The sequence below is a fragment of the Carcharodon carcharias genome, chromosome 20, assembly GCF_017639515.1.
Source record: "Carcharodon carcharias isolate sCarCar2 chromosome 20, sCarCar2.pri, whole genome shotgun sequence".
Lineage (NCBI taxonomy): Eukaryota > Metazoa > Chordata > Chondrichthyes > Lamniformes > Lamnidae > Carcharodon > Carcharodon carcharias.
Window position 1 is genome coordinate 47,782,194 of NC_054486.1, and position 25,609 is coordinate 47,807,802.

At 40.9% G+C, this 25,609-nt stretch overlaps 1 protein-coding gene across 14 annotated transcripts in view; it reads right to left on the reverse strand.

The window, feature by feature from the left end:
• Positions 1 to 25,609, reverse strand: part of mipol1 (mirror-image polydactyly 1) — a 363,283-nt gene that overhangs the window by 249,953 nt on the left and 87,721 nt on the right. For all 14 annotated transcript variants that reach the window (XM_041214749.1, XM_041214747.1, XM_041214748.1 and 11 more), the window contains one exon: positions 11,241 to 11,496. In XM_041214749.1, coding sequence (XP_041070683.1) covers positions 11,241 to 11,496 — 256 coding nt within the window. The remainder of the gene's footprint in view (positions 1 to 11,240; positions 11,497 to 25,609) is intronic.

Consider the following 25,609-nt stretch of genomic DNA (forward strand, 5'->3'; position numbering starts at 1 on the left):
TAGTCCATTCCTGCAAATCTTTCCCCTTGAAGTACTTATCAGATTCCCGTTTAAACTTATCTTTGAACCAACACATTTGCTCCTTCCACCAAGGAACTATTTAGCTAATAGCTTGGGTGATGCACACCCGAAACAACACACAAACCTCAAGTGGCACCGCAGGGCTAATTCAAGATACTAAAAATTACACACCACACAGGTGAGAAAATACATCTATTATACTTGATATGAACACTATGAAAAATCCTTACTTGCCATTGGTTCTAGCATAATTCAGCCCAGCGTAAGATGGTGATAAGTGGTGTTTGAAGAACTGAGTACATTGAGTAGAGAACTAGATGGTTGGGAAATGCTTATTTGGCGGATGTAATTTTCTGCTATATTGGTGCAGCTGTGGCATTTTAAGGCTTTTGGAATTAGTATCTGGAATTCCTTCGCTTTGCTACTCTAATCATCAACCTCCATGTTGAGGCCTCTTTTCAAAGCAAGTCTATCTACTGCTGCTGCTTGTAGCTACTCCTACCAGGAGATCGGCTGTCATGGTATGGCACACTCATCTGTCTTGCACCATCATCACACGTCCACTGTAGCTCATCTGCAACTGCTCTGTGACATCAGTCATTGAACTAGACTTTTTTCTGCTGGCCTCCAATTTGCCCTCTAGAAGAGATCTCTGTAGCTTGATCAGCTCTGATGAATTGGCTGATATACTGACATTTTCTTTTCTGGATGTCACTTTCTAGCTTTCCTTTTGCTCTTGTAATTTCAAGCACATTTCATCTGTCTTATGTTCTGTATATTGAATTTTAAGCATAAGTCTTAGGATCCACATTTTGTATGATAGACTATACTTATTCTGGAAAATCTGAGGATGGGCGGTGTGGGTTTCATTGTAAGACTTCTTGAAATAGTCCTATTAGCAAGGTCAGTGATGGTTTAGTATGTATCTTTACTGCCGTACTGCATTCTGCTTCTAGTCATGGTTGACACGTAGATAGGAGTGTAAGAAATAGAGCCCCTCATCCCTGCACCACCATTCAATAGGTTCATGGCTGATCTTCTGTCCCTTTTCTGTCTGCTCCCCATATCCCTTGATTCCCTAAGAAACAAAAAAAATTATCTCAGCTTAAAAGAAACTGAATGATGGAGCATCTACAACCCAAAGATTCATGACCCTCTGAGTGAAGAAATTTCTCATTTCAGTCCTAAATAAATCGATCCTTATCCTGAGGTTGTGCCCCCAAATTCTAGATTCCCCCAGCCAGGGGTAACAACCTCTCAGTGTCTATCCTATCAAGCCTCTTCAGTATCTTGTACGTTACAATGTGATCATCTCTTATTCTTCTAAACGCCAGAAAGTATAAGCCCAATTTACTTAGCCTCTCATTGTAGGAAAACCCTTTCATCCAAGGAACCAATCTAGAACAAAAACAGAATTACCTGGAAAAACTCAGCAGGTCTGGCAGCATCGGCGGAGAAGAAAAGAGTTGACGTTTCGAGTCCTCATGACCAGTTCTGTCCAAGGGTCATGAGGACTCGAAACGTCAACTCTTTTCTTCTCCGCCGATGCTGCCAGACCTGCAGAGTTTTTCCAGGTAATTCTGTTTTTGTTTTGGATTTCCAGCATCCTCAGTTTTTTGTTTTTAAACCATTCTAGAACCTTTGCTGTATCACCTCCAATGCAATACATCCTTCCTTAAATATGGAGATCAAAACTGTGCACATTATTCCAGGTGTAGTCTCACCAAAGCACTATGCAATTATAGCTAGACTTGCTTATTCTTGTACCTCAATCCCCTTGCAATTAAGATCAACATGCTATGTGACAGTGCTTCTCAAACTTTTTTTCTGCTGTGATCCCATTTTAATGCTTCAGCCTTGGTGCAACCTAGAGTGAAAATTGGGGGCTGGGGAAGAGTTGCTGAGCAGGATGGGGTTTCAAAGAGCAGGGATACAGGCACAAAAAGTAACTACAACACAGTATTTTGCAGGCTGTTGTTGTTGTCAGCAATTGGGCCTCAGAGCTCATTGGATCAGGCCTCGCCCACAGGCAAAAAAAAAATTGCGCACATTTAAAGAGGCATTGTAGTCGATCCAAGGACTGTTAAATCTGAATCTCTGCTCCATAGCCGCCATTGCTGCCTCGTCCAATGACTCCACTGGGGGGTCATGACCCACAGTATAGGAACCCCTGCTATATGCTTTCCCAATTGCTTGCTGTACTTGCAAGCTAATTTAATGTGCTCCTTGTACAAACACACCCAGTGTCTCTGAATATAAACATTTAAAGTTTCACACCTTTTAAAAAAACATTGTTTTTCTACAAAAGAAAATTACTGCAGATACTATGGCCATTGACCTGAAAAGTTAACTTTTTCGCTCTCCATGGCTGCTGCCTGACCAGTATTTCCAGCATTTTCTAATTTTGCTTTTCTGTTATTACTACCAAAGTGAATAAGACTCCCACATTATACACCAGCTGGCACCTTATTGCCCACTCACTTAAAGCTCCCTATATCTCTTTACAGCCTATTGTGTCCTCCGCACAGCTTATATTCCCACTGAACTTTGTAACATCAGTAAATTTGGATACATTACTCTTGATCTCTTTGTCAAAGTTATTCATATAGATTGTAAATAGCTGAGGCCCCAGCAGTGATCCTTGAGGTACTCCACTAGTTACAGCCTGCCCAACTTGATATCATGAGCTATGGCTGCATAGTATAGCCTTGGTCTCACTGAGCCACCCTTCCACTTCATTCTCTTCAAATAGGGTGGCACAGATAATTGCCATAAAATGAAGGCATCATGTTTCAGGAAAGTAGGCACTTATTCTCTGCTGGTGGCTGCATACCATGTGCACACAGATTGAGAGAATAGCATCGTGTACATTGGCCTGAATAGCAACAGCATTGCCCGCAAAGTCTACAACAGCAAGAAAACCTATAGAATTACACAAGCATCTCATTACTTCATTGGTCATTTCCAAAAGTGATGAAGCCATTGACCCTACTAAAATAAATAGACTGGATTAGTAAGACTAATGGTGAAGTTGTCAGCACTCACCATTATGTGAGGGAATAAGACCTCACTGTATACTTTTATAAAATATCTATAGATATGCTCATTGTTACTTCTAAAATTTTAAAACTAAAACAAGACTTTTAAAATAGCTGAACCTATAGCTGTCTGTGACCCCTGAACAAAAGAAGCTATCTGGTAGTTTAGGGAAAACTTGCACCTCATCATCCCTGAGGAGCCACTAATGACCACCTGTGGACTGCACAGCCCAAATACAAAGGCCATCTGCATTTAAAAACCCAGGCTGGCCAGCAGGAGATGGATCATCTGCTAAGACAAAGGCCCCGCAACCTTCCTTTCAATTACTAATGATTGAGACATTTAATATTCTTTGGAATCCAGTCCATGGATACACATACTTTGTCAAAGACCTGGTGGAGAGCTGGAAGTCATGTTCCACAAGCTAGAGACCCATGTCACAAGTAATATTGCCTTGCTGAGCTACATAGTTCAGTCTGTCATTTACCATCTAATGAGCAGCCTTACAGACACGGAGTCTCGTCTAGGTGGAATACCTGGCCCCCAACTACACTGCTTCCACTGGAAATTCTGTACCATCACCTACAAGACTGATTCATCTCTGCATGCCTATCTCATTATGTGAAGTCAACACCACCAGAAAAGTAAAATATCTGGCATTGGTTTTCAGCCCACTGGCCTCCATGAAGGAATACCTCATTGGACTTTGATTTTGGACACTGGAACTCACGTCAAACAATATTTAGTTTCTTTGTGGTCTCTGTACTGTAAAACCTTCTTTTCTCTATCCTGCACTTCACTGTCCGAGTTTGGAGGCGATGTTGTGACCCTCCTTTCGTGCCTTGAATGTGTGCAATAAACTAACCTTTTTTTAGTTCATCCTATCTCGAGTTTGTTGTGGGGTTATTAATAGAAAATTGGATCACACAAAATCAAGGGGTTGGAAAATATGTCACCACTTATAAGGAGGGAAACAAATCAGAATAACTTTGTTTTGACAGATGGAGAGAGGAGAAATTATTGCTGTTTAAATTAACACTCCTCCTGTCCATAACCCTCCTCCTGTCTGTAACAATTATAGTGGAGTTAATCCCACAGCAGCCTCTGGCATCCACACGTACGCAGTAAAACTTGGAAATCAAAAGGTTACTATTTCATTTACCTGTGCCCTCCACAAGCTTCACTAACTGGTACTTCACCAAAAGACTTGGCATTGAAATACGTGAGAATTTGAATTTGTGGTACTTGCCCATTAGTTACTTACTAAATATGCCAGAAAAAGTTCAAGCATGTCCATTCAAGTGCAAGTAAATTTTTAACAACATGATAAGTTGTAATCATTGCCAAACAACCCCTCTGGCATGGAAACTTAATTTTCACAAGCATAGTTTCTCATTTATTCAATTGTTGGAGATATAAAATTTAACATAACTTTTTTTATACTTGTTTCTTTGTCACCATTCTCGCTCTCCCTTTCAATACCATCTTTCTTTCCTTCTCTTTATTTTGCTTTCCTTACATGACTTTACACAAAATTAAAAATTCCAACTTATACTTTCCAAGATAGGCTTGACATCTGCAAAATTGGACAGGCTTTGAAAACAGACATGGGTATTGCAGTGCATAAGTAACCCATGTCAGCTTCTTCTGACAAGGTTGTATGCCCCAGCAGGATGCCCAGTTTTTGTGCTGTGCTCGGATTAAGCACTTGCATGAGTGTTTTAAATAGCACTGATGGTAGTCTGGGGTTCTTCCTGCTACTGAGCACATGTTCAGCTGTGCGAGACTAAAAAGGGCCAGGGCATCGAGCTCAAAAATGGCAGTGCTGGTGTCATATCAGCAATATGTGCTGACTGACATCATGATCTACCTACAATATATACTTTCAGTGAAACTTTACGAAGGTGCAAATGCCATCAATCAAAATGGCAACTAGTAATGGCCAGCATCAGAATCACACAGCAGCACTCTGGAGGCAAACTGCCACCCTTAGCACTAAAAAGCTTTGTGCTGTGGAACCATATTACATGGCCTACGTGGATCAAAAAGTATTCTTCAATCTTATTGGTTGCAGAGATAAACTGTCACTTGCCCTGTTCACACAAATCCCAGATTCCCCAGAGAGGGCACAGTTTTTCCCAAATGCCTGATTACCATAATCTGCCAGTCAAAAGCCCACAAAAAGTCTGTAGGAGGCCGAAAGCATAACAATGGTGTGCACTGTTTGCTCACTGCTGACCGGAAAATGTGACCATACGCACCTGTGATGAACATGACACATTTGTGGACAGAAAACAACTCCACACTCCCTATGGTAGCCAGGAAGGATGTCCATGCATAAAAGTGGAGGGCTATGCTGTCTTTGAAAGCCACTAGCAGTGATCTGTGGATGTTACATGTTTTTTAGGTCTTCCTGAAGGTGATGGTACAGTTCTGCCACTGCTTCCCAGCTAACCCCAGTCTCTTTAGGTACTCTATAACACTCTAGTGACAGTATCAGCAGTATTAGTAAAACAGACCCAGTTTGGAATCTGGGGAACAAGGGCAGTGGTGGAGGGGAAGAAGCACCGAGGGCGAGAGCAGAAGCGCTGAGGAAAAGGTTTTGAGAGTAGGCAGGCCACAGAAGACGAAGTCTGTGGCAAATGACGTTAAAAGTGAAACTGGCAAAGTTAAATGGACACACCAACACTATTTTATGAACAATGTCAAAGTGAAACAATGTAATGAGGCAACGTTAAGCGAGGACTTACTGTAATGATTCTTGAAGAGGCAAGTAGGAGCTTGACAAGGGAGCACAGATTAAATGCATAGAAATTAACTTCAGTATTGATATCAGGAGATGATTCTTCACACTGAATGATCAACACTTTGATTCGATTTCTGGGCAGAATTTTAAAGGTGAAAACCCGTAATCTTTTCAGAACCAATTATGTGCATCAATTGAGAGGCTACCCAAGCAATTTAACATACCTTTCCATCATTAATCATAAATCTACAATAGATTGCTGGTCTGTGGAAGTTGTACATCAACAGCTCCCATCAAAATTGACATGTTTTAAAGCCCACCATGTGGTGATCCAGCAGTTCAGCAAGGCTTCATTAAAAATTGTATCTCTTTAGATAAACAGAAAAGGTTCCTCATTTCCAACATGGCATGCTGATCAGCTGCCAAACTCCAAGTAGCTACATTTTTCACATGACAACAAAGGTAGTCAAAATCCCAGATGGAAAAGCAGCAAGTATCAGTGCTTTCTTGGTTAGGCAGAAGCACATTTAAACCACAGGAAGACAGAGACAGAGACATTCATCCATCAAGCTAACTGGTTTTCAAGAGTTTATATAGAGCTACAATGCACATAATCTAACCAATATTAGAATTTATATTATTGAACTTATTAGTTGCATTATTTATTTGCAATTCTCACAATTCTAACAAGACCAGAGCACAATGATCAATTGAAATGTTTGATCATCTATATCTTAGCTCACCTTAATAATCTTTCACCCCCTTAATTCGTTAATCACTCATCTTTTAAAAAGTAGACAATCAATAATTTTTGCTGGGAGTCTGAACTTTTGCCATTTGTAGCTCTCAATGCATTTGTTTCTTACATTCTGCAACATTGTTCTAAACATCTGTCTTAATGTAAACTAGTTCTTCCAAATATTCTTTTTAAATTCAGCTTTTTACAAATTTGGGCATAAATTCCATTTTTCTGGGTTATTCTAAAGTAACAATGAGCGCATTTTGTCTGTTAACAATCTATATACGTTGTTGAGGGCCCTTCTTAACTGCTTTCCCTCTAAAATGTAAAGGGAGTTTCTCTAATGTTTCTTCAAATTGTATCCAGTTTACACTTCTCTGTCCCTTTCCCATTCTTTTATTCATGGCATGTCTGAGAAAGGGATAAAGTGAAGAGAATGCCATTGATATACAGAAATTGAACAGATTTAGATTCAACAGGGGGTGTGAACTAAAACAGGCAACTTAAAAAAAAAATGCAAAAGCTGAATAATAGTTGTGTGTGAGACACAATCCATGGTTTTAAACCTTGTTTTTTTCTGAGACAGACTGGAACTGAAAAGGGGGACCAGAGAAAGGAAACTGATACTCCCAGTTCCTAAGGAAACCATAACTTCTGAGCAGACTGAAACTGGTTGAGACTATATAAAGGGATCAGAGCCAGCTAAGCTCAGTAGTTGAGGTTATTCAGTTCAACGGTGCAGTACAGGCAAGCTAAAGACAGAGGCCAGATCCAGAAACTAAGCATAAACTAATACACAGTTGCTGCAAAAACAGAATTACCTGGAAAAACTCGGCAGGTCTGGCAGCATTGGCAGAGAAGAAAAGAGTTGACGTTTCGAGTCCTCATGACCCTTCCACAGAACTGAGTGAATATAAGGAGAGGGGTGAAATATAAGGTGGTTTAAGGTTGGGGGTGGGGGGGAGTTGCTGCAGCTGTTTCTGTTACTTGAAGACAACATTGGTGGATCTATGTCATCTAGATTAAGTTCTGCAGACGTACACTTTTGGTGAAGACCGGACCTGCGGAACTTGGGTTGGTTGTCTGGTGCTAGCAGTTGGGGATCATGTTAGCTCCAAGGACAAGAGGAGCTGAAATTCTTTGTAAGGAATGCAGAGCTTTGAAGTACTTTGTGACAGAGTTTGATAACCTATATATTATGTGGACTGCTCAGCCAATTCATAAGATCTGTCTTGGCTGTATCTGCCAATTAATGTGTAATTTATAGTTTATAATTGATCACAATTTGCCTGTTAATTCATGTTTAATTTATGCTGATTCTAGATATTATTTAAGATAGTATTTAATGTTTGCTTTGCTTGACTCTTGTGTTGTAAAAAGTCTTCTGTTTTAAATCATGGAATCTCGTGGCTTCATTATTTTAGTAAATAACTGGAATTTCAAACTTTTTTTTTTAAAAAGTGTACTGGTCTTTACCAAGATCATAGCATTTGCAATAAGAAACAAGGTGAAAACCAGACATTTGTTTCAAATACTAGTTTTATTGAATTTCTTGGAACTGTGGTGATCTTCAAACAAAAAGGGAAGGCTGAAAATGTGCCAGGACAGTTTTCTAATTTAAGCTGCAGCTACACAAAATATTCCTTCAACCTTATTAAGAATATTGGTACATGAATTCTTCAACAGGGATACAAATGTTCAAGTCACAAGATTTATTTCCTTAGAGGGTCTGATAGTATGCCACTCAAAATATTGATTTAAAACTATGGAGGTATTTTTCAACATTTTAAACTCTCCAATGAGCATATGCATTACATTTTTTCAATCTAAAAAGCAAAGAACATTTTCTCAAGTTAGGAGAAAATACTGTTTCTTTGGCAATTAATTGCTTTTCTTTACAGTTAAATTTCTTTGCAGTAGTGGCAGGCAATCTATCACCAAGGAAAAAGCTTAAATTTTAACTAAGTAGGAGATTCAAAAATCAACATAGTATGGTCAGAAAACAACAAACTTAGAATTACATTTACTCCTTCAAAGCTGTAGCTCCACTGGAAATGTAGACATTTTTACATTAAGTGCCTCGTTCATTTGAACATTTCTAAATTTTCAATCCAATAAAAAGGGGGAAATAATAAATTATACTTGTGTTTTTAAACATACTGACCAGACCATCACTTCCCCAAAGCTAACAGTCAGTCACTCTCTCCCTTTCTGGAGACACACTTCCCTTCTGCAGGTCATCAAATCACCTTTCCTTACCAACTCCCTGATTCAGAGTCTCCCTGCAACACCTTTCCCCGGTTCAGAGATTCTCCACTTCCCCCTGTTCATAGAGACATTCTCCACCCTATATGCTTCCACTGTCCATACAGATTGCAGATTCCAATTCTCCCCTAGATAACAGACACATTCTTCCATTCTAACCCACCAACTCTCACTAGTGCTTTTCTTTCCCTCTCATTTAATTCATGATGTCAATCTTCTATACTCATCCAGTTCACAACAGCATGCTCATATTTCATTTCTCCATTTCCTAGCACTGCTTTTGGACTCCTTCTTACTAAGTGCTGCTCTTGGGTTCCCATCCACTACATGCCAGAATTTGGTTTTGCTCTCCTGATATCATTGGGATTCCCTCTGCCCAATAAAGTCATATTCTGACTTTCCTTTATTCATAGCATTGCTCTTGAGCTATCCCCTCTTCCCAAAAGTGCTGATCTAGACTCCTTATCTGCCATGCAGCAGCATTTATAATTGGAGTGATAATGGAATGCAGAAACTTTGGATCTTAGCAGCAAAAGAATCAGTCCTGAAAACATCACAAAACTACACGTTAGATGACTATATATCATTCTCTCATTCCTATTTTTTTCTGTTAAAGGCACTAATCTTTCTTTTTGGCTATTTTATTTTCTTGCTCACTTTGGGATTCTCCACTTGATGATTCACCATTTCAAACCAAGATGACTAAAAAAATGATTTTCTAGGCCTATCCAAATCCTGCTCTGAAACCAACAACTTGCATGCTTGCAGGGAAGAGCAAGAAAATCTCAGGATTAATTTCTCTCTAATTTGCCTTCCTATGGGGAAGCAGCAACCTCTAATTAATTGTGTCCCAGTGAGGAAGCAACAAAGTTTAGTCACTCAACGTATGTAAAAGTACAGTTGCAAAACTGACATTATATTACTGTATGGCACAGCATGCTTTCTAAAAAAAAATTCTTTGTTCCCAACTTGCCTTATGAATATAACAATTTTGTCATAACACATTCAGAGGAACCACAAACAATTTGCAATCACAGAGATCAGGTGCAATGTACAGGCAATACTAACTTGCATGTAAATGCAAATTAGTAAGCAGAAAAACTATTCAATGTGCTTCTCTGAGGGATGTTGAGCCATAAGGCAATAATAAGTGCTTAAAGCAATTAAATGGGGTTAAGCTTTTTAAAGGTAAAGAGAAGTAGATAAGGAAAAGGGGTTTAGGAATGAGGTTGCTACCAATTTTGACACGAACAAGGGGAGTGGATATGCACAGAGTCAAAAAAAGTAGGGCAGGATGTTGGGATTGAAGAGTTTGGAGATGTAGGTTAGGGTGAATCTGTGGAGAATTTGGAGAGGAGGCCAAGGTTTTGCATTCAACATTGGTTCAAGTTCAATGTTGAAGATATGAAATCCAGCAATGATGTAAGGGATGGTTGAATGGACATTAGTGCAGTCAGGTTGTATTCAAAATGAACTTACTACACAAGTTTCTCTTGGTGAAGTGGCAGATTATTGACATTTGATTTGTGGTGCCGTTTTTAACTTTAAAACAAATTGCAATGGTTTTGTCACTGTAATCACTCACTCCAGTTTTGATCATTTAGCTATCCTCACATGGTCTGGTTTTTGAATACATGAAATAAAACTAACTGGTAATAGCATAGTTGTCTTATTACAATCCTTAATTGCTTGTTCAAGAAATCAGACTACAATAGCAAGAAGCCAAAATGGACACTTAACAGTGTTCAACGTAATGTTTAAAAGACTCTGATTTAACTCTCTTCATTTTTAAATGGGTGAAAGTCAGTCAGTAAATAAGATTTCCCTTCCTTTGTAAAACAGTAAATGCTAGCTTGTTCTGTTCAATATTTATTAGTCTTCAGCTTATGTCTGCACAATTAGTCAGTGGAGAAGTGGTGATATCGCAGAGCAGAATCATTACTAGACAGCGCTGGGACACTCTTGACAATTCTGTGAATGCCCCAAAATCCAGCAGGGTTTTCTGTTCTTTGGTTTTAATCCAAAGGTGTTTCCATCTCAGGCAAAAACATTAAGGCTACAAAAATATCCCAATGATCATAAAAATGCTAATGCATTTGGATAACATTGTGACTCCAAATCTAGACAAAGTTTGAATCCTAATCCTGACTGGCACTCAAACTTGCCTGCTGTCTGTGAGTGAGACTCATGAGTTCAAAGTCAAAACTTTGACACATCAACAGTAGCATTTCATTTTATAATTGGAGCAAACTAACCAAACAGCTCGTGTCAGGATGAATTCAACACAAAGCAAGAGGTGAAAGATAAGTTTTATAGTAAACTGTACTAGTTACTTGTAATGTTAGATATTACATTAAAAAATGTTTTGCTCATGATTAAACTATACAAATGTAATTCATGCACTAAAAGAAATAAAGGAAAACACTATACCTTATATTGTGTACTTCCATCTGACTTTGAATATCCAACTTCTTTTCAAAGTTTATTCTTTGACAATGCTGTGCAGAGGAAACTGTTGTGAAACTGCTAGATATTTGCAAAGGAATAGAGGTGTCAGTGTCAAGTTTGGAATTTCTGCATTCATCATCTTCCAAGTAAAAACTGCAAACTCCAGTTAAGTCATGGTGCTCCTGCTGTGTCCAATCATCAGAGTCATTTTTTAAAGCAATTAGTTGATGTGAAGAATCTGGAAAAGAAGGGTTCTCCTGAGATTTCTGATAAGAATGAGTGTATTCATTTACCTGCAATATATTTAAGCAGTTATTTTTACAAATCCCACATTCAGTATAATCATAAATGGTTCTGAGAGAGGGTTTCAGAGATTTGTGTTCAGTTTCTACAGCTTGAGGGAACAGGCATTTAACCAGGACCCCTACTGCTGGGTATTATTAGGATATTTGAAGGTCAGATTACAAATCTCAATTTTTTTCCTGTTTCCATTTTTCATGTGCATTCTGAGTTGCCTACCTGACACCTGCATCAATTAAAATAAATATGGTGTCACATTTGCTAAAGAAAATATAATAGATCAATTTATTGGGCGATTAATAATGTTATAAAATGGGAAACCCACTGATACTGATTCGGATAACTAGAAGCACTAGTTAATTCAAAGGAGTAAAGAATAACAAAAAGGAATAACATTGGTGCATGAATGAGAATTAATAGTTTGCAGTCAAAAAATTATAAAGTAATGGTTAGTGCATCAAGGACATTATGGGGAGAAGTTTCTCCCCGTCGGGCAAACCGGTCGGGAGTGGGCACAGGGCCAATCGCTGCCCGCGATCGGCTCGTGCCGCCATTTTATGTGGATGGGCCAATTAAGGCACACCCAGTGTGACGCGCACCCAGAAGTGCTCAGCGCTACCTGTCCGGGTGTGGGGGCGGGGGGGAGAGAGGAGGGAGGGTCAGGCCTTGTGCTCTTTTGCGCATGCGTGCAAAAAAATCAGAAATCTCCCTGAGGCACGGAGCTGCCTCAGGGAGATAAATTTAATAATAAAATATTTGAAAAAAGAAAAAAGTACAATTACTCAGACATGTCCCCTCATGTGACATTGTCACATGAGCTAGGACATATTTATGATTTTTCATGAGACATTTTATTTAATTAATAAACACTTCATGAAACCTCAACCCGCCCATGGATGAGGTTTCATGAAAAATGAGAAGGCCATCTGGGCTCTTCGCCTGCCCACCAACCTTAAGGTAGTAGTAATCATAATTCAGTTAGTTTTAACATAATTGTGGAAAAGGACAAAGATAGAACAGGACTTAAATTTCTAAATTGGGGTAAGGCCAATTTTACTAAGGTAAGGGGTGATTTATCAAAAGTGGACCAGAAGCAGCTATTTGAAGGTAAATCAGTATTAGAACAGTGGGAGGTATTGAAAAGGAAGATTTAAGGAGCTCATACTAAGCATGTTCCCACAAGGAAAAAGTGGGGGGGGGATAGTCAAATCTAAAGCCCCCTGGTTGTCAAGGTGCATCAAGGAAACAAAGAGTAGGAATAAATGGATCTTTTTCCGAATGTCAGGCAATGACTCATGGGGTAACGTAGGGATCAGTGCCGAGACCCCATGTATTCACAATATATATTAATGATTTATATGAGAGAACTAAACGTAATATCTCCAAAATTTGCAGATGACACAAAACCTGGGGGGGGGTGGGGCGTTGGTGGTGGTGGTGAGGAGGAATGCAGAGATGCTTCAGTGTGATTTGGACAAGCTGAGTGAGTGGGCAAATGCATGGCAGATGCAGTATAATGTGGGTAAATGTGAGGTCATCCACTTTGGCAACAAAAACAGGAAGGCAGATTATCTGAATGACTCTAAATTGAGAGAGGGGAATGTACAACGAGACCCGAGTGCCCTCGTACACCAGTCGCTGAAGGTAAGCATCCAGGTGCAGCAGGTGGCAAAGAAGACAAATGGTATGTTGGCCTCCATACCAAGAGGATTTGAGTACAGGAGCAGGGATGCCTTATTGCAATAATACAGGACATTGGTGAGACCACACCTGGAATATTGTGAGCAGTTTTGGTCTCCTTATCTGAGGAAGGATGTTCTTGCTATAGAGAGAGTGCAGCAAAGGTTTACCACACTGATTCCTGGGATAACAGGACTGACATATGAGAAGAGATTGAGCCGGTTAGGATTATATTCGCTGGAGTTCAGAAGAATGAGGGAGTATCTCATAGAAACTTATAAAATTCTAACAGGACTAGACAGGGTAGATGCAGGAAGGATGTTCCCGATGGTGGGGGAGTCCAGAACCAGGGGTCACAATCCAAGGATACGGGGTAAACCATTTAGGACTGAGATGAGGAGAAATTTCTTCACCCAGAGAGTGGTGAGCTTGTGGAATTCGTTACCACAGAAAGTAGTTGAGACCAAAACATTGTATGTTTTCAAGAAGGAGTTAGATATAGCTTTTGGGATGAAAGGGATCAAAGGATATGGGGAGAAAGCAGGAGTAAGCTATTGAGTTGGATGATCAGCCGTGATCATAATGAATGGTGGAGCAGGCTCGAAGGGCCGATGACTTACTCCTGCTCCTATTTTCTATGCCAGGTAAGATAAGGCAGAAAAGGAAAGCTTACGCCAGACACCAAGAATTCAGTACTGCAGAAAGCTGAGAGGAGTTTAGAAAGTGCAGGGATGAAATCAAGAAGGAAATCAGGAAAGTAAAGAGAGGACATGATAGAATGTTGGCAAGTAAAATCAAGCAGAACCCAATGTTGTTTTATCAATACATTAAGAGTAAGAGGATAACTAAGGAAAGAGTAGGGCCCATAAAAGACCAAAAAGGTAACCTATGCGAGCCTGCTCCGCTATTCAACAAGATCATGGCTGATCTTCTTGTGTTTCAAATTCCACATTCCCATCTAACCCCGATAACCTTGCATTCCCTTGCCTAACAAGAATCTATCTACCTCTGCCTTAAAAATATTCAATGACCCTGCCTCCACCACCTTCTGAAGCAGAGAATTCCAAAGTCGCACAACCCTCAAAAAATTTCTCCTCATCTCTGTCCTAAAAGGGCGTTCCCTAATTTTAAAACAGTGCCCTCTGGCCCTGGGCTCACCCACAAGAAGTAACATCCTTTCGACATCCACCTTGTCAAGATCGTTCAAAATCTTGTACACTTCAATCAAATCACCCCTCACTCTTCTACACTTCAGTGGGAGCAAGCCCAGTCTTTCCAACCTTTCCTCATAAGACACCCGCTCATTCGAGGTATCAATCTAGTAAACCTGCTTTGAACTGCCTCCAATGCATTTATATTCTTCCTTAAATAAGGAGACCAAAACTGCACACATTATTCAAGGTGCGGTCTCACCAATGCCCTGTATAACTGAAGAATAACATCCTTACTCTTATGCTTAATCCTTCTCGTAATAAAGGATAGCATTCCATTCGCCTTCGTAATTATTTGCTGTACCTGCATACTAACTTTTTGTGACTCAGGTACTAGAACATCTAGATCCCTCTGCACCTCAGAATTACGCAGCCATTTAAGTAATGCTCTGCTTTTTTGTTCTTTCTGCCAAAATGACCAAATTCACATTTTCCCACATTAAACTCCATTTGCCAGATCTTTGCAAACTCACTCAACCTATCTATATCCATCTGCAACCTCCTCGTGTCCTCTTCACAACATACTTTCCTACCCATCTTTATGTCATCTGTGAAACTAACTACCATGTCTTCACTCCCCTCATCTAAGTCATTGATGTAAATCATAAAAAGTTAAGACATCAGTACAGGCCCCTGTGGGACTCCACTCGTCACATCCTGTCAATCAGAAAGAGACCCATTTATGCACACTCTCTGCCTTTTGCCAGCCAGCCAATCTTCTATCCATGCTAATATGTTACCCACTACACCATGCACCTTATTTTCAGTAACAATCTTTGATGGGGCACCTTATCAAATGCCTTCTGGAAATCCAAGTACAGCACATCTGTAGGCTCCCCTTTATCTACTGTGCATGTTACTACTTCAAAAAAAAACTCCAATAAATTGGTTAAACATTATCTTCCTTTCACAAAACCATGCTGACTCTTCCCAATTGCCTTGAGCTCTAAGTGCCCAGCTAAAACCTCCTTAATGTTCAATTCTAATAACGTCCCCACAACAGACATCAAGCTAACGGGCCTACAGTTGCCTGTCTTCTGTCTCCCTCCCTTCTTGAATACAGGGGTTATATTTGCTACTTTCCAATTTGATGGAACCTTTTCAGATTCTAGCGAATTTTGGAAAATTAACACCAGCGCATCAACTATCTCATTAGCCATCTCTTTTAAGGCCCTAGGATGTAGTCCATCGAGACCTGGAGATTTGCCGGCCTGCAGCTCCATCAATTTGCTCAGTACCATTTCCCTAGTGATTTCAATTTCACCAAGTTCCTTTCTTTTGCTCACCTCTTGATTTTCAGATATTACTGGAATGTATTTTGTATCCTCTGTCGTGAACCCAGAAGCAAAATATTTGTGCATTTCTTCCACAATTTCCTTATTATCTACTATTAACTCCCCAATGACACTCTCTACAGGACCACTTTACTCACTGTTCTCCTTCTTAAATACGTGTAGAAAGACTTGCTATCCGTTTTTACATTTCTAGCTAGCTTCCTCTCATACTCTAATTTCTTTCTCCAGATTAACCTTTTAGTCATTCTCTGCCGTTCTTTATATTCTGTCCAATCATCTGTCCTGTCATTCATCTCTGCAGAGTTGTAAGCTTTTTTCTTAAGTTTGATGTTTTCCTTAACATCTTTAGTTAACCATGGATGGTGGGTCCTCCCTTTGGAATTTCTCTTTATAGTAGGAATGTACTTATTCTGAATACTCTGAAATATCCCCTTAAACGTATGCCGCTGTTTCTCTATTGATCTATTCTCTAGCCTAGTCTCGCAGTTCACTTCAGCCAGCTCAGCTTTCATCCCCACATAGTTGCCCTTATTTAAGTTTAAGATACTAGTCTTAGACCTGCTCTTCTTCCTTTCAAACCGGAAGTAAAATTCAATCATATTGTTGTTGCTGTTAGCTAGCGGTGTCTTTACTCGAGGTCAGTAATTAATCCTGTCATGTTACATAACACCAAGTCTAATATAACCTGCCCTCTGGTTGGTTCCAGAACATGCTGCTCTAAGAAACTTTCTCGAACGCATTCTAAGAACTCCTCATCCAGGCTACTTCTACCAATCTGATTTTTCCAGTTTGTGTGTTGATTAAAATCCTCCATGATTATTGCCGTCCCTTTAGCACAAGCACACAATATTTTCTCTTGAATACTTCTTCCTACACTGTGGCTACTGTTAAGGGGCCTGCAGACCACTCCCACTAATGACTTTTTTCCCCTACCATTCCTCATCTCCACCCAAACCGGTTCTATATCCTGATCTCCTGAACCAAGGTCACCTCTAACTATTGCACCAATGCTCTCTCTGATTAACAGTAATATCTCTCCACCTTTACCTAGCTTCCTATTCTTCTTGAATGTCATGTACCCTTCAATATTAAGGACCCAACCTTTGTCATCCTGCAGCCATCTTCGTAATTACTATCAGATCATATTTATTTGTTTCAATGTGGGGCATCAATTCATTTACTTTGTTATGAATGCTATGCACATTCAGATAGAGAGCCTTCAGTTTTGCCTTTTTGTTATCTTTGTAACAGCTAGTCTTGACTGTTGATGCATTCTTAGGTTTTTTCTCTGTCCCTTCCTGCCATTCTCTGACCCTCATTTCTCAAGTTACTATTTTGCTCTTCTGTCTTGACTCTACACCTTGAATTGATACCGCTACCTAAACTTGATCCCTCACTCCTCTTATTTAGTTTAAAGCCCTCTCTACTTCCCTGGTTATGCGATTTGCGAAGACACTCGTCCCAGCATGGTTCAGGTGTAAACCACCCCAATGGTAGAGGCTCCATTTTCCCCAGTACTGATGCCAGTGCCCCACAAACTGGAACCCATACCAGTCTTTGAGCCACGCATTTGTCTCTCTAATCTTATTTGCCCTTTGCCAATTTGCACGGGGCTCAGGTAATACGCCAGAGAACCTTTGAGGTTCTGCTTCTTAATTTGGTACCTAGCTCCTCATACTGGCTTTGCAGAACCTCTTTCCTGGTTCTACCTATGTCATTGGTACCTATATGGACCATGACAACTGGATCCTCTCCCTCCCACTGCAAGTTCCTCTCCAGCCCTGAGCAAATGTCCTGAACCCTGGCACTGGGCAGGCAACATAGATGCCTGGACCTCGCTCTTTGCTACAGAAAAGAGTGTCAATCCTCCTCACAATACGATCCCCTACTACCACTACATTCCTTTTTGCTCCCCCCACTTGAATGGCTTCCTGTACCACAGTGCCATGGCCAGCCAGCCCATCCACCCTGCAAACTTTGCTTTCATCCACACAGGCTGTGAGCACCTCAAACCTGTTTGATAATTGCCAAAGTCTGAGGCTACCCCACTACTGTCTGCTTGGTCCCTCACTGACAGTCACATCTTCCTGTCCCTCACTGCTGACCAAAACAAATGACCCTATTCTAAGAGGTGTGACTGTCTTCTGGAACAAAGTATCCAGGTGTTTCTCCCCTTCCCTTATGTTGTGCAGTATCTGCATTTCAGCTTCCAGGTCAATAATCCTAATCTGGAATCCCTCAAGCTGCTTAAACTTCCCGCAGGCGTGTTTGTCATGGATCGCCTTGGCGTCCAAAAGCTCCCACATCTCACAACTGCAACATAACACCTGTCCTGCCATTCTAACTTGTTATTTAATTTACTTTAATTACTTCCTTCCTATGTGTGCTACAATTTACTGTGTTTATTGAATGCTAGTAACACTGACAACTAAGGTTATATGCTTCTTAACTAAAAGTAATGCCTTTGCGCTCTTTTATCCTGTGTCTCTACCGCTCTTCTCATGCTCTTTTAGCCTGTGTCTCTGCCGCTTTCCTCGTGCTCTTTAATCCTGTGTCTCCACTGCTCTCCTCGCACTCTTTTATCCTGTGTCAAGTTAACTGGAAAATAGGACTGGTCAGGTGGGCAAAAATGTGGCAGATGGAATTCAATCTGGAGAAGTGTGAAGTGATGCATTCGATGGGGGGGGGAGGGGGGGTCAAATAAGGCAAAGGAATACACAATAAGTAGGAGGATACTGAGAGATGTAGAGGAAGTGAAAGACCTTGAATCCACAGGTCCCTGAAGGTAGCAGGACAGGTTGGTAAGAAGGCATATGGAATATTTTCCTTTATTAGCTGAGGCATTGAATATAAGAAACGGCACGTTATGCTGGATTTATATAAAACACTAGTTAGGCCACATCTTGAGTACTACGTGCAGTTCAGGTCACCTCATTAAAGATAGGATACAGAAGAGATTTACAAGGGTGTTGCCAGGAATGGAAAATTGCAGCTATGAAGAAAGATTGGATAGGCTGGGGTTGTTTTCCATGGAACAGAGGAGGCTGAGGGGAAATTCAATTGAGGTGTACAAGGTTGTGAGGCTCTGAATAGAGTGGATGGGAAGGATCAATTTCCCCTAGCAGAAAGTTCAGTGACTAGGAGTCGTAGATTTAAAACAATTGGTAAAAGGATGAGAGGGGAGATGAGGAAATTTTTTTCACCCAAAGGGTGGCAGGGGTTTGGAACTCACTGTCTAAATGGGTAGTCGAGGCAGAAACCTTCAACTCATTTAAAAGGTATCTGGATATGCACCTGAAGTCCCATAAGGCCCAGATCTACGAACTTGAAATGGGATTAGGCTGGGGGGGGCCATTTTTCAGCTGACACAGATATCTTAGCAGAGTGGCCTCTTTCTATGCTGTAAATGTTTCTACATTTCTCTAAATTTTCTAAATATCTGAAAATGAGGAATGTGCAGGGATGTGGGGAGAAGGCAGGGGAGTGGCAGTATGTGGATTGCTCCTTCGGAGCGGCAGCACGGACATGGGCCGACTGGCCTTCTTCTGTTCTTTAATGGTTCAATACCCAAGTGGCTCTGAACATCAGCATTTACAAGTTCCGTGCCTTTTCAAAATTCTGCTTTTCTATTCTTAAAACAAAATGAATAACCTTACACTTCCCTACATTAAAGTCCATCCACCATCTTGTTGCCACTCACTTAACCAGTCTATATCTCTTTGCAGCCCCTTGGTGTCCTCCTCACAGCTTGCATTCACATCTAGCTTTGCATCATCAGCAAACTTAGATACATTCCTCTGTCTTTTTGTTTAAGTCATGAAGATAGATTGTAAATGGCTGAAGAGCCAGCACTGACCCTTGCAGCACTCCATTACCCACAGCCTTAAATGCCCCATTTATCCCTCTTCGTTGCACCTGTCCCTTAACCAATCCTCTATCCATGCTAATGTATAACCTCTAACTCCATGAACCATTATCTTTCATGTGGAATCTTATCAAACACATTTTGGAAATGCAAGGATACTACATCTACTGGTTCCCCTTTATCTACTCTACTGGTTATATTCACAAAAAATTCGAATAAATTTGTTAAACAGGATTTCCTTTCCATAAAATCATGTTGACTTGTTCTGATCACACTAGGCTTTTTTTAAGTGCATTGTTAAGACTTCCTTAATAATGGATTCCAGCACTTTCCTGATTATTTATAATCAGGCTAACTGGCCTGAGATTCCCTTTGTTCTCTCTCCCTCCTTTCTTGGATAGTGGTGATACATTTGTGAACTTTCAATCTGCTGGGACTGTTCCAGAAATTAGGGAATTTTAGAAAATCATAGCCAGCACATCCAGTATCGCTGCAGCTATCTCTTTTGGACCTTAGCATCTAGGTCATCAAGTCTTGGGGATTTGTCTGATTTTAGTCCCTTGAGTTCCTCCAGTACTTTAACTCTGCTGATGATAATTGCCATAGCTTCCTCACTCTTATTTTCCCCTAGATTACTCTCTACTTCTGGTATGTAACTTGTGTTGGGTCTTCTACTGTGAAGGCTGACAAAATATTTGTTCAATGTCTCTACCTTTTCCTCATCCCCCAAGGTAATTTCTCCTGTTTTACTTCTATGGGGCCAACGTTTACATTAGAAGCAGTTCAGGGAAGGTTCACTTGACTGATTCCTGGGATGAAGGGGTTATCTTATGAGGAAAGTTTCAGGCTCTATTCGTTGGAGTTTATAAGAGTGAAAGTGATCTTATCGAAACATGTTAGATACTGAGGGGGCTAGAAAGGTGGATGCCAAGAGCATGTTTCCCCTTGTGGGAGATACCAGAACTAGGAGACACAGTTTAAAAATAATGGCCGGGATTATCTGGTCACACCTGCCATGGGAATCATCACAGGCAGGACAGAAAAGTTGACAGACCAGCAAAAGGTCTGTTGACTTCGGGCAGGAATTGCCCCATCCCACGGTGGACAGGACTGGAAAATCCTGCCCACGGGGTCTCATTTAAGGCAGAGGTGAGATTTTTTTTTCTCTCAAAGCATCACTAGTATGTGGAATTCTCTACCCCGGAGCATTGGAGGCAAGGTTGTTGAATATTTTAAGGCCGAGCTCGATTTTTGATTAACAAGGGAGCTCGACAGAATCTAAACAACAGCATGTAACTTGAAACTAAAGAAAAAACACTTTTTTTTTAATTTTAAAGCCTGGCAATGGAAGAATTCCAGGAGCAGGTGACTTTTTTTTTCAGTTCCCACATGAGACTGGGGTCCTCCATGGTTCATGCATCCTCTGAGAGGCCATGAACCACAATTACTTACTGAAGGGGCCCTATCCACTGAAAGTGCAAGGGGTGGGATTAAACTGCCCACCTCCTCAATACAGCCAGCCAGGGCAGGAATGTTAAGTTGAGGTGGGCTATGTGCAACCTTATCCCATGCCAAAAAAAATTGCTGGAAACGAGAATGGGCCAGGAATATCAGAATTGGGACCCTTCTGCCATTTTTAAAGAGTTTCCAAGTTGTCCTGACTTGGTGAAAATCTGGGCATCTGCATCCTCCTCAAAACCTGCTTTCTCACCTATCCATGTATCAGCAGTAAACGTGTCTTTATCCAAATCATTAATAATGATTGCAAATAGCTGAGGCCCCAACACTAATCCATTTGCCAATCTGAAAAATGATCCATCTATTCCCGAATCTGTTTTCTGTTTGATACAATTCGCCAGTCTTTGGGACATACAGCCTACATACCTAGCATTACACTGGCTCTGAAATTCATACATCAACTTACTCATTTGTGTAATAAGCTTGACAGCAGCATCCTGTTAGTTGTGAACACCACTCGTGTTGCTAATGCATAGTAGCAGCATGAAATGACTAGCTTCAAGCTCTATGAACTCACACTCAAGGCTACCTTTGCCAATTTGATTTGTCCAAACTAAATGAAGATTAAAATCTCTTATGGTTATTGAAGTACCTTTCTCACAAGCCCCCATTATTTTTTGATTTATACTCTATCCTACAGTATAACAACAACCAGGGGCCTATAAACTATTCCCAACAGTGACTTCCTTCCCTGTATATTTCTTATTCCCACCCAAATTGATTCTATATTTTGATCCTCCAAACCAAGATTATTTCTCACTTTTGTACTGATCTCATCCTTGATTAACAAAACTACCCCACCAACTTTTCCTTTCTTTCTGTCCTCTTGAAATGTTAAAATTCCTCGAATATTCAGGTCCTGGCCATGGTCACAACCATGTCTCTGTCAGGTATCATACTCATTTATTTATATTTATGCTATCAATTCATCCACCTTGCAGTGAATGCTGCATGCATTCAGATGAAGAGCTTTTAGTTATGTCTTTTTATCATTTTCCCCTATCTCAACCCTATTTGCTTGTACACGTTTATGTTTGTACGCTCTGTCCCACTCTGTTTATCATTCCCTGTATCGCTACCCTACACTATTGCCTTGCCCTTTCTCATTAATTTTCTAAATCACCCCTCACGTGAACCCTCCTACCCCGAACTATTTAGTTTAAAGCCCTCTCTACAGCCCCAGTTACACAATTTGCTAGTACATTGGCATGGTTCATGTGAAGGCCATCCCAAGGGCACAAGCTCCCGCTTTCCCCAGAACTGGTGCCAGTGCCCCATGTATTGAAACCAATTCCCCACAACCAATTTTTGAGTCAGGCATTCAACTCTTATCTTATTTACCCTATGCCAATTTGCTTGTGGGTCAGATATAATCCAGAGATTATTACCTTTGTGGTTCCACTTTTTAAGATCAGTCCCGGCTGCTCATACTTCTTCAGCAGAACCTCTTTCTTAGCACTACCTGTCATTAATACCTATATGGGCCACAACAACTGGGCCTTTCCCCTCCTACTCCAAGTTCCTTTCCAGCCCTGAAGATATGTCCTTAACCCTAGTACCGGGAAGGCAATGCAGCCTTCTAGATTCAGGCTCTTGGCTGCAGAGAGCAGCTTCTATCCCCTTAACTATACTGTTCCCTACTAACTTCCATTCCTTTTTGCTCACCCAACTTGAGTGGCCTCCTGCACCACAGTGCCCTGGTCAGTTTGTTCTTCATCCCTGAAGCCCTTGATCTCGTCCAAACAAGCTGCAACAACCTTGAACCCATGGGACAACTGCCAGGGTTGAGGCTCTACCAATACCATCTTCTGGATCCCTATCTGCCTCTCTTACAGTCACACCTTCCTGTCCCTGATCAATGACCAATTCTGAAGTACCTAGCTTAAGGACTGTGATTGTCCCCTGGAACAAAATGTCCAGATAACTTTCCCCATCCCTGATGCATCACAATGTCTGAAGCTTGAACTCCAACTCATCAACTTAGAGCCAAAATTCCTCAAGCTGCAGACACTTATTGACTTATTGTGGATGTGGTTGCCACAGATCACACAGGTATCTTCCTGTTCCAGCCTGCTACAGCTGTAACACATCACCTTCCCTGTCACCTTTATTTTGTTTGCATTTAACTAATTAGATTTCAAATTTAGAACATTATTCAATGATTATCCGTAGTTAGGTTATGTAGTTCAATAAGTTAAGCTAGAAGTTTAATATACATGCAAACAAACGAATTAGAAAGAGGAGTAGGCCATTCAGCCCCTTGAGCCTGCTCCACCATTTAATAAGATCACGGTTGATATGTTTGTATTTCAAATTTCACATTCCCATCTACCCCTGGTAACCTTTGACTCCCTTCCCAAATAAGAATCTATCTACCTCCGCCTTACAATATTCAATGACCCTGCCTCAACCATCTTCTGAGGCAGAGAGTTCCAAAGTTGCACAGGCGTCAGAAAAAAATCTCATCTAGGTCCTAAAAGGATCACTGCCAATTTTAAAACAGAGCCCTCTAGTTCTGGACTCGCCCACAAGAGGAAACATGCTTTCCATGTCCACCGTGTCAAAACCGTACAGGATCTTATATACTTCATCCCTCACTCATCTAAACTCCAATGGAAACATACCCAGTCTGTCCAGCCTTTCCTCATAATACAACCCACTCATGCCAGGCATTAACCTAGTAAACCACCTCTAAACCACCTGCAACACATGTGCATCCTTCCTTAAATAAGGAGACCAAAGCTTCACACAGTATTCGAGATGTGGTCTCGCCACTGCCCTGTATAACTGAAGCATAACATCCTTACTTTTATGTCCAATTCTTCTTGTAATAAAGGATAGCATTCTATTCGCCTTCTGAATTACTTGCTGTACCTGCATACTATCTTTTTGCAACTCATGTACTAGAACATCTAGATTGCTCTGCACCTCGGAATTCTGCAGTTGTTGTCCATTTAAGTCATTGTACTCCATCTGCCAAATTTTTGCCCACTCACTCAACCTATCTATATCCATTTGCAACCTCCTTATGACCTCTTTATAACATACTTTACAACAATCTCCATGTCATCTGCAAATTTAGCTACCTTGCCTTCACTCCCCTCAGCTCAGTCATTGATATAAATTGTAAAAAGCTGAGGCCTCAGCACAGGCCCCTACGGTATTCCACTCATCACTTCCTGCCAATCTGATAAAGACCCATGTATACATACTCTGTTTTTTGTCAGTCAGCCAATCTTCTATCCAGACGAATATGTTACCCCTATAACATGAGCTCCTACTTTGTGCAATAACCTTTGATGTGGCACCTTGTCAAATACCTTCTGGAAATCCAAGTACAGAACCTCTACAGGCTCATCTTTATCCACAATGTATGTCACTACTTCAAAGAACTCTAAGAAATTGATTAAACATGATTCCTCTTTCACAAAGCCATGCTGACTCTTCCCAATTATCTCGGCCAGAATTTTACATTGATCAGCCGGGCGTGCCTGATCCGAATGCACATGACATTGCGTGAAATGACATCCAGCATGCGTCCCGACATCATCGTATACACAAGCAATAGAGGTCAGCGGGCGCCTGAGGGAGTTGGAGCCACAGCCGTCGACAGTCAAATTAAGGCCATCAAAAACCCTACTGTCCACAATTTTACATTCCTGTCCAATTTCACGCTCGTCACAGGCGGGCAGCCCGTTTTTAACGAAACCTCATCCAAGGATGGGTAAAATGTCTGGGGTGAAATATAATTTTTTAAAAATCTGAGGACTGATATTTTTTGATCATGTGCTTAAATGTGTTGCAAAGACACAGTTTGGAGCATTTTTCTTGTCATTTAATCTGTACAGGCCTGCAGGTCCTTGAGTCAGCTCTGCAACAGCTGCTTGCCTTCAGGAAGCTCGTTAGAAGCATCCACCATCTGCATCCTCACTTTTCCTGCCTCCCCCTCAGCAGCACTCAGGGGCCAATCTTGGGTGGAAGCACATTTCGTGTCCACTTCTGCACATGCCAAGCATGAAATTCAGGCCCTTGAGTTTTTCTAAGTGCCCAGACATCGAACTAACTGGCCTATAGTTTCCTGTTTTCTGCCTCCCTCCCTTCTTGAACAGAGGGGTTATATTTGCTTCTTTCCATTCTGATGAAACCTAGCGAATTTTGGAAAATTAGCACCAATGCATCTACTGCCTCATTAGCCACCTCTTTTAAGACGCTGGGATGATATCCATCAGGGTCCAGAGGCTTGTCAGCCCGCAGTTCCATCAGTTTGCTCAGTACTGCTTCCCTCATAATTGTAATTTCACCAAGTTTCTCCCTCCTTTCCATCTCCTGATTTATAGCTATTACTGGAATAATCTTCTATAGTGAAGGCAGAAGCAAAATATTTGTTCATTTCATTCACCATTTCCTTATTATCCACTTTTAACTCCCCATTATCACTCTCTAGAGGACCAACACTGACTTAATTAATCTCTTCCTTTTTAA